The sequence below is a fragment of the Drosophila ananassae genome, chromosome 2L (assembly GCF_017639315.1).
Source record: "Drosophila ananassae strain 14024-0371.13 chromosome 2L, ASM1763931v2, whole genome shotgun sequence".
Lineage (NCBI taxonomy): Eukaryota > Metazoa > Arthropoda > Insecta > Diptera > Drosophilidae > Drosophila > Drosophila ananassae.
In genome coordinates, this window is record NC_057927.1 from 4,815,182 (window position 1) to 4,828,215 (window position 13,034).

Below are 13,034 nucleotides of genomic sequence, written 5' to 3' on the forward strand. Positions count from 1 at the left end.
CCCTCTCGTTCCATCGATATATCGATATCTTTATCGAATAAATTGAAGTTAATGACAGTTTAGGCTTTTTTTGACTGTGCATTTTTCGAAAATTTCTGAATAATGCTCTTCATGATGATGCGGTGGTTTTAGGTTAACATATATATATATATATATAGAGATCGGGTTGATAGAGTGGTGACATCGCTGTGGTTTAGTAGGTTGGTTGGTCGACTTCCGGATGACTAGGAGGATTATTTCGATTTGATTTCGATATAGGCTGACGTTTGAGTTTCGAGTTCGAGTTGATTAGATTGGTGTTCTTGGAATGACGATTTTTAGTGTTGTTCTGTTGGTGCGTGGCATTTTGGCTTTATCTTACTTATTTTTTTTTTTTTTTTGATTTCTTGATGTGGTTCTGGTTAGATATATTGTAGTAGGTAGGCGACAACGATAACAACAACAACAATTACGATGCGATTGATATAGTTTTTTTTATAGAGAGATAGGGGTAGTTGAGTGATAAAAAGAGAGACAGAGAAAGCGGCAGCAGCAAGCTTCAGCATAAGTGTTGTAATCGATATGATATCGATAGATCTTTCGATTAATCGATTAATAATTAAATTGATTTTCATAGATGACAGTACTTTGGAATCCTTTTTTTGAATCGGAACAATAATATTCATTTATAAAGACATTTAAAAAGTTGTATGATGTTTGGTGCTATGGCGATATATAGAGAGTATGTCCATGTAGAATGGCAGTTGTTAATGACGAGATAATTACACAACATCCAAAAAAGGCTATATGGAAAACATTTAGAAAACAATGCCAAAGGGGGCTTTACCATTCAGCAAGTAAAGTTGAGTTCTGTTGGATCGAGTTGGACTGCTGGGACAGTAGTAGCTTCAAGTCGACTTTTAAGATGATTCTGATTCTGTTGCTGCTGTTGGTGCGTCGCGATGCATTTGATTTATTATATTTTGTAAGTTTTTCAGTCGTTTTTTTTATACTTTTTAATTACTATTTGGTTTCTTTCTTTAGGTTATAACTTTTTGTAGCTTTATCACAACATACTATATAGTTTTTAGCTTTTCGAGAATATCACATTTGAGTTGAGTTCGGTTGAGAGATTCATTGGAATTGTGGGAATGCTGCTGTTTTGGAGGATATATCTATTATTTTTTTTTTAGAATTATTGCTAATCGCACGCTTTAAGAGTGGGAACAACAACAAAAACAACTGTTCGTGATTATTGAAAATAATGTTCTCTTTTATACTTTTTTTTGTTTTTTCGATTTTTTTTTTTTGTTTTTTTTTTCCATTTGAAATTTGAACTTTATCGTTCTGTTCTGTGTGGCATGCACATCAATTTATTTTTATATTTTGTGGATTATCTATAATTATATTGTATTTGCGCTATGGTTTGCGTTCGATAATTACAAGCACATTTATATGCATGGTCGGTAATGGATAAATAATACAAAACAAAAAAAAAAAAAGAACAACACACACAGAGGGAAAATAGGGAAAATAAAAACGATATGTAATATAGTATGGATATGTATTCAAAGCTGTAACAAATATCATGGTCAAATGACAGAGAATTGAAAGCATTTTAATTGATGGAAGAGCGGAAGTTCGATGATAAGGTTCGGTGGTGATGATTGGGGCGCAGAATTTTTAAAATTATTCCAAAATATATGAATATATGAGGGGATGGGGCTGGTCGGTCGGTCAGGTCCTAACCAAACGGTCATAACATCTAATTCCGTCAATGGCTGAGCATATTTTTTCATTGAACTCGAACCTTGACTCCATTTGTATACAAACTGATTACTCAAAAACCCACACAAGCATTAAACGATGGATTACCGGGCCAAGCCAAGCAAAAAATAATAAACTGTTTAAAAATAACGCTTTAATGATGAACAGTCCCAGCCATTTCGACTAATCATTCAGAAGGAATAAATAAATGACTACATTTGAATTATCGAAAAATGAATAATGTCATGGTGCGTTGCGGGGACTAGCTCGGAAATAGCAGGGTGGGCGTTACACCAACTGCTGCTGCTGCTGCCCCTAAATGAGATCATCTTTCAGGTGTCATCTCACACACTCCGTCCAAAAACCCTTTCGGCACTTAAAATTGATTTATTGGGCCTACAGCTGAGAAGTAGTCTCACCAGAAGACGAAGCTGAAGGCTGAAGGTGGATGGAAATGGAAATGGAAGTGGAATGAAATTAAATGCGTGTTCAATGGCCAAACACCTGCCCAGTCTTGCCAAATGGCAGCCAAATTAACAACCAGTTGGCAATAGCCGAACTCCGATTACACAATGGAACTAAGACATAGCTAGCTACTGGAGACTGGGGCTGGAGAGACTTTGGGGCCCAGTTGAAATGCGAAAATGTGGCACGCATAAATAACACATTTTTTGGGAGCACCATGGAAGGAGGTAGCTCTGCTAAAGACATTTTTCGCCAAATGCCAAACAGACAACAAATAAAGCAAAAGAAGAGTTTGCCAAGAAAAATAAAAGTAAAATGCCCGCACGTCTTTAAAAGCGGCTTGAAGATATTCGTATTTTTATATTTTATTTCGATTTTGATGTTTGTCTTTTTTCTTCTTGATTTTTATTTTGTTTTTGGGGTAGAGTCAGGGCAATATGAGCCGTTTGGGCATGGCTATGGCTACATGAGTATCTCAACTTATTTTTGGCTTTTTTCAAGCAGACATACACACAGATACATTCGTATCTAGACGGCCGACTCGTATCTGATAGAGTGAGACATGTTTGCCCACATTCAAATCACTTTTCAAGGTTAAGACTTGCCGCCGTTTTGACTTCCCGCATTTCGAGTCGACATTATTTTTTGTGTGTTTTGTGTGTTTTTTTTTGGACCTCAAGTACTCGAAAAAGCCACTAGCTTGAAAGCCAGAAGAGGGAGACAATTTGAATTTGATTTTGAGAATGAACTGATAAAGCCTCGACGGCTTAGGCTTATTATTGCCTAAGCTGAGGTCAAACTTCAGTCGAGTTGTCCGAGTTTCTAGTGCTTCCATTTTGAATAATCATTATTGGCTGGCATTGAGCTGAATGATCGGTGATTGGTGTGTTTGTGTGGGTTATTTAGTATTTTATTCTGCGATAAGCTAATATTCATTGAGAGAAGTACTTCGAGCCAAAAACTTCAATTCGAACGAATCACTTGTTCAGAGAACAACGAGCGACCTTGAATCGCTAGATAAACGGAGTTGACAAGACGTTAATTGCCGCGTTGCTTAACATTAGTATCGAAATATTACGCATACGCAGTGTGTACTCTGTACACTGTACCTAGTACTGTCTTGCAAGTGTACAAGTGTGTGTAGCTCAGGTGTAGCAAACAATTAGGAGAATGAGAGATAAACCTTATAATTATAGTTCGAGTTGCAAACGCCAAACTAGCCAAGGTCGAGTAGAAAACAAAACAAAACTTAAGTTACTGAAAAGAGCCAAGTCGCACTTGAAACATACAGAAGTTGGGCTGCAGATGAAACGATGACTGTTGCTGGAGGTGATGGGGATGCTGGGCTGGAGTCTCCAGGGGCTGCATCATGGTGGGTGGTGTCGATGTTGTTCTGGCAAACAACATGCTGCTCTGGCTGACTCTTGCCACGCCAAAATCCCAAAAATCACTTTGGCAAAATGGCTGCGCGGGCTGGAGCTGGTAAGCGTGTAGGGAGCAGCGATCGTGGAGCGACTACGAGCGATCTATCTAGCGAGCGGAGCGAAGCGAGGCGACCAAAAGCGAACGCACGAAACAACCGACAAAACCGCACTGAAGAATTCCAAAGACAGAGCCCAGACTCAAGCACAGAGTTGGCACACAACACACACACACACACACACACACAGCGAAGAGAGCCGGACGGAGAAGCGGACTGGGAGAGAACTGGGTACTGAGTGGGGTTCATGAGTCAGAGTGTATGATGATCACTCCGCTCCGCTCCGGCAGATGGATGATGTGTCCCTGTCTGTGTGCGTAATGATCTAATGTTGCTGCCTCGCGTTGATTGCCTCACTTCACTTGGCTCCACGACCACGTCCACGACCACGTCCGCGTCCATGTCACTCGGTTCATTATCAGCGGAGTGAAAAAATGAGAAACAGAGAGCTACAGAGTGGATTGGGGGGGCGTGTGTATGTGGTGTGTGTGTGTGTGTTTGTGTCGAAAATAGAAACTGCTGTGGCAACATGTGATACCAATATCATGTATATACGAAATGAGCCAACGTGATAAGAGCCGGAGGGCGGAAAGAGTAAACGTGTCACGTTTTTCTGTCCCCTCCCCTCCCCCCGTTTTCAGTCTGATTGACGTTCAATTCGCATTCAATCGGAGAGCTCATTGCCTGTCAGACCAATTAAAAATTATCCAAACGATCCATAAAATGTCGCATTCGATTTAAATAGTTTGGAATATGGTGGCCCACCCGGCGTATGCGTAATATAGTGGCACCAATACTGGTCCGCCAAATGACCCAAATAGTGTGAGAAACAAAGGGAAAGGGGCCTCCTCTGTTTTAGCCCTAATCACTGCTGGCCGAAAGGGTAGTGGCTCTCGAGCTATTAGTAGGCCACTCGAGATGCTCTACAAGTGCAACAGTACACCGATGGGGAAAAATAGCTGGAGCTGGAGCTGGCCCTCCACTTGAGCCCCAACAATAGACTGAAACTAAGAATAAGGTAACCCAAAAAACACGCCACGGAGATACTGGCTCAGACTCGGTGGCCAAAACAGAGAGTGGCCAACTGGGGAGGTGCAACCCCCGGGCAGTAAACGCACTTGAGATGGGCAGTGGGCCAAGCCAAGTCAACCCAAAACCCAACCCAGTTATACATTGCCACTCAAGGACGCTCCGCTAGTTGGCCTGGCCTGGCTGCTGCGGCTACTGTGGCTGCTGTTGCGAGGCTGCAATGGCGCCAAATGCTGCACTGCAGCAGCTGAGTAGTTGGTCCTCACGCAGTCACTGCGCAGGACTTTTCCTAGCCAGCCCCGAAACTCATACACTCATACACGCATACTCGGCACCCGCATTGTCATCAAAGTAGGTCAACCGCTTGCCATGCTGGCTGTCAACGTTTTCTGAGAGCAGAGCAGCTCACGGAGCTCACGGAGCTCTCTGGCTCTCCTCTCTTGTGCCCTACCATGTGCCACCAAACCACCCACCTATACAACCACCTACACAGTATCATTTTCCAGCTCTGCCCCTGCCAGGCATTGATTACATAAGCCGAGAGACCCAGACCCAGCTCTATCCCCAGCACCTAGCTACTGACCCTTCTCTGACCCTCCTCCTCTGACAATTCTACTGCATTTCCTTTGCAGCAGCAGCAGCCTTAGCGGCTGACGCATTTTGGTATCCAGGGCTACTGCTGCTGCTGCAACTTAGCCATGACAGCAACTCCTACCCCCGAAAAAAAACAGAAAAAATAATAAATATTATATAAAGAAACGACTGACAAGGCAGCTAAGCAAATAAGCCATTTGAAAAACTAATAAATTGAAGAGCCAATGTCTGGTATGAGATGGATGGACCTGTTCTTCCAAACAAAGAGTACCAATACTTATGGCTAATTAATAACAAATGGCCAGCTGTTTATACACTATAATGTAGTGATGAGTGTCTTGGAGACAATATTATTTCATTCTTTACCAAAAAACATCTAACAGAGAACCAGAGACCAAAGACTTATTATAAAAAATGAATAATAATAATTACCTATCGAACGAACTTGAAAAACTTACTCGAACAGAATTTCCGCATTCCAATTAACGAAGTAAAACTTAAAAATTTTGATGCAACATTAAGACAAGTAGATCTTTTATTTTTAATAGTAAAACACATGAATTTGGGGTGAATTTACTTGATATAAGTTGTCCGGCGTACTTGTCCTTGCCAACTTTGATAAAATAGAAACTACACTACACTGACAAATTTCGAATATTTCAGTTTCAGAGTCTAAACTTTAGATCGATTGATCTTAAAAGTTTATTAGGCAATCAATAGCACGCTTCAATCAGTTAATTTGGAAACTTGAAAACGTGTTTCTAGCCTCAGGTGTTAGAGCTCACACGACACTCAAAGAGTATCTATATATATATATATCTTTATATCTATATATACACTTATATCTTATATATCCAACTATCTGTCTGTCTAAATATCAAAAAGCTAGGCATGGCAGCGGGGGCGACATTTACACTTTGCTATTTTCGAGCTATGACGAGAGCTCCACTAGCCCGCCATCCAAAAAAAAAAGAGTCAACGACGACGACAGGTACTTCGATTGCGTCGTGGCTCACCTTGGAGCTGGGAGCAGCTGGTTTTCTGAGCCAAACAAATCATGCCAAGCAACTAGTTAGCAAGTTAGCTCGTGGCTTTCATGGGGTTTGGCAATGGAGCTTCTTTTTTTTTGTATTTTTTTTTTGAATGGCTGGGCACTAATCTCCATATGAATGTGTGACCCACTGGCGGGTCACCATCCCAGCTGTCCAACCGAGTGCAGTTGTCACTCAGGGCTTGCACTTGTATTTAATTGCAGGCCATTGATTAGAAGGCTGCCACCAGAGAGAGGAGGGGTGGCAGGTGGCAGGTGGCAGATTGCAGGTTGCAGGTTGCAGTTGCAGTGGAGGTGGAAGCAGAGGTCGTTGGGAAAATGGGTCATCCAGGGTGGCGCCATATCCTGCGCAAAGATTCAACCAGACAGATGGCAGATGCCAGTTGTCATACTCTGACCATGTCCATGTCTTTTGGGTCCTCGGGGCGTATACGCCATTTTCTTCTAACTTAATTACAAATCAAAGTCTGGCCATGAGGGGGTGGACTAACTCTGCAACTGCAAAATGAATTAATATCGTGCTGATTAAATTGAAATTTTATCAAAAAAAAAAAAAAAAAGACAACAAGAACAACAACAACGACAGTGACAACAACGACAAAAAGCTACAAAAAATCATAGAGGGGGGAAAGGGGAGTTTTAATCCGAGGGGGGGATTAAACGCACGATCGACAAAAACAAAAAAAGTTAGGCAAACAAATTGAATGAGTTATTTATACGCTTCGGAGATAAAGAGCAGTGGGATACGAGATATAGACGGATATATATATATCTTTTTTTTTCAAACAGAGACAGAGATAGAGAGAGAGAGAGATAGATAGAGAGAAAGAGAGAGCACGATAATGGGATATGCAAGAGCGATTGAAATATTTTCTGTTTCTTCTGCTTTTGAAATGAATTTTTTTTTTTTTTTTGGGATAATTTTTCTGATTTACTGATTTTGAGGATTTTTTGGATTTTCGATTTTGGATTTTGGATTTTGGTTTGAACTTACCGGAACTGAAATGTGAGCGTTTAGTTTGTTCATTTTCCGGATCGGAATCGAGTGGCCTTTTGCGTGAATCGCCGATTTCAGGACTTGGACATGTCTCCATGGTAGCGTCTTCGGCCATTTTTAACTGAATGTTGCTGCTTTTGGTTATCAACTCTGACTGATGATTTAGCTTTAGCTTTTTGAGGGCTTTTTGTGGGATATATATGTATATCTGTGTATCTTTTGGATTTTTTACGATTTTTTACGATTTTTTAGATTTTAGATTTTGGATATTGGATTTTGGATTTTTATTTTGCTTTTTTCTTTGATTTCTATGTAATGAGGCGTCAGTTTAGCTTTTAATTATTTGGCTTTGGCTTGTATCTTTTTGTTTTTTTTTTTTTTTTGATTTTTTGGTTGTTTTTGGTGCGTGCGAGCGAAAGGAATATAAGATAAAGTATCTGTCCCTCAGTCCGTTGGATGCTGCGATGCCTTATGCCTTATCGGGGGGATGGATCCGCCACTGGCATCTGAGATGGAGAGATAGAGAGAGTGGTGGTGGTTTTGGTTGTGGTTGTGGTGGTGGTGATGGGCTTTATGGCTCTATGATGTCCTTAGTCCTTAGTCCTTGAATCGGCATATGCAGCGATTGAAAGTATATGCAAGTAGTGCCCATATACTTGATATTTATTTTATTTTCTTTATGATCCTTTCTATATTTTCAATTTATTTTTTCATCATATTTTTTATTTGATTTAATTTTATTTTGTATTTTTTTTTGTGGTTTTGGTTTTGTGGTGGAATGTGCGAGTTTTTTTTTTGGTAAACGTTTATATGAAAAAAAAGAAAAAGAAAAAAATATTTATGAGTGAATTATGCAGCAATAATAAATATACATACATACAGTAAACATTTAGGCATATAATAGGTATGTACTTCGGCAGTTAATCTTGTAGATATAGATACAGTTGCCAGAGTTGCAATGCATTTTTTTTTTCTCAAATAGTAGTAGTAGTAGATAAACACACAAGTGAGCAAAACATTTAAATAAGTACAAGTATTTTGAATGGAAAAAAAAAAAACATAAGAAGAAGGGAACTTCTATTTACAAAATGAGCGAGGCATTTTGTGACAGGATTTTAGGGTGGACCAAAACGGGTCTCTAATAACGTCTATAAGCGTGGGTTTGGTTGTATCTTAAGGCATTCACATATCATAACAGGTACAATGGCGAGTGGGAGAGGGGGGATAAACTGATCAAAACCAAGCTCGGTGAACGTGGCATGTGTGGCATGATGGAAAGCAGACGACTGCTGGAAAAGTTACTGGATAGCAGGTTACCCCTCTTAAAAAAGGCTACTCTTTTTGTTTTTTGGAAAAATATAGAAAAACTGAGAAATCTCTGAGCACTGTAACTAAATATACTTTTTGTATCTTTAAATCAAATATCTTAAAAATAAGCTAAAATACTATTCCCCACAGTTCTCTAGCTATCTTTGTGTCTTTTTATCTTTATATCTTTGTATCTTAGTATCTACCTTCTGTAGAGTGTCATTTATATTTTTTTGAATACCTGAGCAAGTTTTTTGTTGTTGTGTTCGCGGCAATGAAAACCCAACTTGCAACTCAATTATGCATGAGCTGTGTTATTTTATTATTATGATTTCATTGCTAATTAAAAATGCGCCGACACAAAAACCAAACCAGCGACAGACAACGCGCATTTATTTGTTTAAAATGGCGTTTAATTATACAAACATTTTTATATATTTTATTTTGTCGGTTCGGTAGTGCTGATGTTGGATGTTTATAAGTGCTATTTGGTAGTAGAAGACGGAGGGGCGGTGGGGCGGAGGGGCGGAGTAGGAGGGGGCTATTTCGATTTGACTGCAAACGACCTTGACCATTGAATAAGTTTCTTTTTTGTTTTTTTTTTTTTTTTTTGACCACAAAGCAAAATGAGCAATAAATCGAAGAGATGGCAAAAGCCACAGCCAAGCAAGCACAACATTTCAATGCTAAGCAAGCGCCCAGATACGTAGATACTTTGATACTTAGATACAAAGATACACAATACAAATACAAGAGTAGCGAATGCGTACTGTCAGATACTGTATTGCATCGCTATTGTACAGCTTCGGCACCTGTCGTCGTCAAAATAAAACAGGTAGGTCGCACTAATTTGCATTTACTTATGAAATTAGTGTCTAAATCAAGAAACTAAAGATCCAGAGAGGTGGCAAGAGGATGCCTCGGGTATAGAACGAGTTTTTGAATCGATTGGATCATTGAGAACCAGTTGGTTTTGCGCCTCGGCTTGGCATTTCAGTTTTTCAATTAATTCACTTAATACTTTTGTTGCCTTATTTTCATTTATTCATTTGTTTGTTATTTGTTATTTTTTTTATGGCCGTTCCGTAGAAGAGTTCCCATTCGAGGCGGCCGCTTCTCTCTCAAAATGGCGACCAACTTGGCATTCAAATTTCAGCAACTGCCACACTGCCACTGCACAAATCTCAGGAGGGAGGAGGTGGAGGAGACTCATGCCTCATGCCACACGCGCCCCTTTTTTCTCAACCGAGACACGCAAAGTGCTCGACATTTTTCACTTTGTGTGTCCTTGAACACATACTATAGTACATACAATACTAGAAAGAAAAGTTTTCGCTTCTTTCTGCAGATACGATTAGAATAGAAAGCAATGATGATGATGACAGTGGCAGAAGCGGTGGCACAAAAGCCAAATCGTCATTGATGCACTCAAGCCGAAAATGTGTTAATGGTGATGAATTGGAAGCAGCTGCCGAAATGCACTCTCCAATCAGCCCAAGGATATGCAGTCTTAGTCTCAGTCTCATTTAAAAATATTATTAAAATATACAAAATGGGTGGACAACAGATGCAGATACTTTCAATGGATGTATCTACAAAAAAACAGACACTATCTTAGAGTATATAAATACATTAAGATACTCTGGCAGAAGTAAACTTTGTACCATTTCCTTGGCTGAGTGGCAAGAACCCTTCCAAGAAACCGTCGTATCACTAAAATTTCTTATATGGAACTATAAAATATATATACTATATGTATGTATATATATATATAGAAATAAATCAGGCATACAACCCGAGTAGATGGAAAAAAAAAAAATATTCCATTTACACAGCAAGTACTTATAGAGCCGAACTTATCTCCCTGCCGGACTCACAGTTATCACTCCAGCGGAGACGACTGCGATAAGGTTTATTTTCGTTGCTTTTCGGTTTGTCGATAAGACTGGGACGTAAGTGATAGTGAGTTAGTGAGCTCTGGTAGGGTTTCTTTGAAGCGAACTGCCTCTCCGCTAGAGAAGCCAGGGAACTAACACCATATGATGTTGGAATAAAATGACATCAGAAGTTTTCGGAACAAAAAGTTTTGAAAAAGTTTGAAACTTATAGTATTTGTGGTGGTGGGGCAGCAACACGCGACCCGCATTCGCGCCACATATTCCATATTAGTTGGAAAGAGCGAAAGATTTATGTTTTGTTGCTTAATTGAAAGGCTTGTTTGTTGGCTTGATAAGCGGTTCTAGAGCTAGAGATAGAGAGCTGGGGCGCCACAGGGGGAAGGTCTATATAGAGGGAAGACCTCGACCCCAACCCACCACTTTGTGGAGCTCTCAAATAACAAACTGTCAGTGGCAATGAGATTCCAAGCACTTAACGGCACGACACTCACTTGAGACGCTTCCAAAGCTGAAAGTTCCTCAAAAAATGACACTTAATTATTTTCCAATGAGGAGGAGAGGACGACAGTGCGCGAGTACGTGGAAATCAAATACAACTAAATTCAAAAACTGAAAACAATTAAAAACGAAATGGGTTCCGAGCCAGGCCAAAGTATCTACGAGATTCAAACACTTGCCAGAGGGAGAGAGAGAGCGGGAGTGGGAGAGGGAGAGCGGGAGTGGGAGAGGGAGAGCGGAGCGGGAGTGGGAGAGGGAGAGGGAGAGCAGCGGCGGCTGCTCTCTCGCCTGGGCCCGCTGGAGCGAGCGAGTGAGAGCGAGCAGTTGTAGTGGTGTTGTATCTGGTAGATACTTTATCTACAAAGTGTTTGCTCAGCCGCCTCTCTCTCTCGTTTGTGTCTCGGTATGTTCCTGCCTCTTATCAGTAAATAGTTTTTGTTATGTACTGCACTTTGCTCTGCCCCGATCCCAATCCCGATCCCGATCCCCAGCGCCTAATTGTTTTGTTTTTTTGATTTTCTGTTTCTGCTCCCCCCAGACGCCCCGACGCTGATAGGAATTCTAGTTTGGCAATATTTTTGGAGGAGCCTGGGCCTCCAAGTGGATCAGCCACAAGTGGATTAGCCAACCTCCTTCAAGGACCTCCTCTCTTTGCCTTTTCATCACAAATCTGCTGACAGCCAAGCGGCTATTTGTATCTATTCCTGAATGTGCGGATGTGCCAGTGCCAGTATCTCGAATGTGTGCGCTTGTGTATCTTTTTATCTCCATGTTTTGACAAATATCATGTGCGATAAATCTTTCCCTTCCCAGCCTGCCTGCCTGCCTGTCCTGCCTGGAGAAAAAAAAAAAGGACAAACACTGACATCCTCAATTTTTGATGACAAAGGCTGACGGCAATTTATCCCGACATTTCCGAACCGCCATTGACACTCCTAATCTGAGAATGTTTCATTTGTTTGGCTTGTCAGCGGCATTACCAGTGATCTGTCAGTGGAACTTAGTGTGGGAGCCGGCCTTTTCACAATTAAGAGTTAGGGGAAGGTGAGTAATGGCCCTTGAAAGTAATAGAAATCATAGTGGGGAGTGGGTTCTACAAGTAGCGATGCAACTAGGGTGGTGAGTCATACTGGAACTCATAACTCAGAGCCGTACCTGTTCTGTCCGTGACTAGATTCTCGATGACAGTCCCTCTCTGGCAGTCTAATGATGATCTCAAAACATCCATAGAAGTGTTATCTAACATGTCATATAGGGATAGACAATCCCCAATATCTTTCGGGCAACTCTTCCACCAAATCACAGCCACTATGGAGCCATCAGAGCGCACTCCTCCCCCCAATTGCCCCAAATTCATAATTGCAGTCGGCAGTCGGCCAGCAAATGGGTTGACAGAAACATGGAGACCAAAGAGTAGTACTTATATAGACCAGGGTGGTAATGGCTCCTCCCTCCAGAAAGGAAAAGAGAAAAGCACCGAAAAATGGGGCAACTAAAATAAAATCAACGTGCCCCGGCAAAATGAACAATGGCAGGAGAGCCAGCCGAGTGCGGATAACTGGCGATTGTGGGTCAGACCCGGCAGTTGATAACTGTCCGGAGTACAGTGTCCGGAGTCCGGAGTCACTGAGCCCAGCGGAAGAGGGTTTACCATTAGGGGAAAGTGGACAAAAGAGGCGGAATGAAGGCAACATCGACACGAATGCAAATACAACAAAAGCGCAAATGTCATAAGTCATCAAGAGGGGGGTTAGTCGGAAATGTGGGTAGGGTAGCAAGTTGGCAGGGGGCACTTAGGGGGCAGAGAGAGAGAGAAAAACTCCTTAGCTTTAAAGGCAGTGCCGACGGCAAGGACATTGCTATGAAAAGGTAAACACGGCGCATACTTAACCAGATGGCACTCTGAATGAGGACGCAGCGGATGAAAGGCCTGATGCCCGGGGCAAGGCTACCTAAGGAGGATGGAGG

The 13,034-nt window shown here is 41.3% G+C and overlaps 1 protein-coding gene across 16 annotated transcripts in view; it reads right to left on the bottom strand.

The window, feature by feature from the left end:
• The window catches only part of LOC6500001 (RNA-binding protein Nova-1), a 36,964-nt gene that overhangs the window by 15,055 nt on the left and 8,875 nt on the right, over nt 1-13,034 (bottom strand). For 3 of the 16 annotated variants that reach the window (XM_044714340.1, XM_044714341.1, XM_044714342.1), the window contains exon 3: nt 7,360-8,051. The exons of 1 other annotated variant lie outside the window; for it this stretch is intronic. In XM_044714340.1, the coding sequence (XP_044570275.1) occupies nt 7,360-7,392 (33 nt within the window). In that variant the 5' untranslated portion in view covers nt 7,393-8,051. Of the gene's footprint in view, nt 1-826; nt 1,155-3,500; nt 3,836-5,746; nt 5,961-7,359; nt 8,052-11,059; nt 11,188-13,034 lie in introns of those variants that run through there. 12 more of the 16 variants (XM_044714344.1, XM_014910823.3, XM_014910825.3 and 9 more) reach the window with 9 other exon arrangements.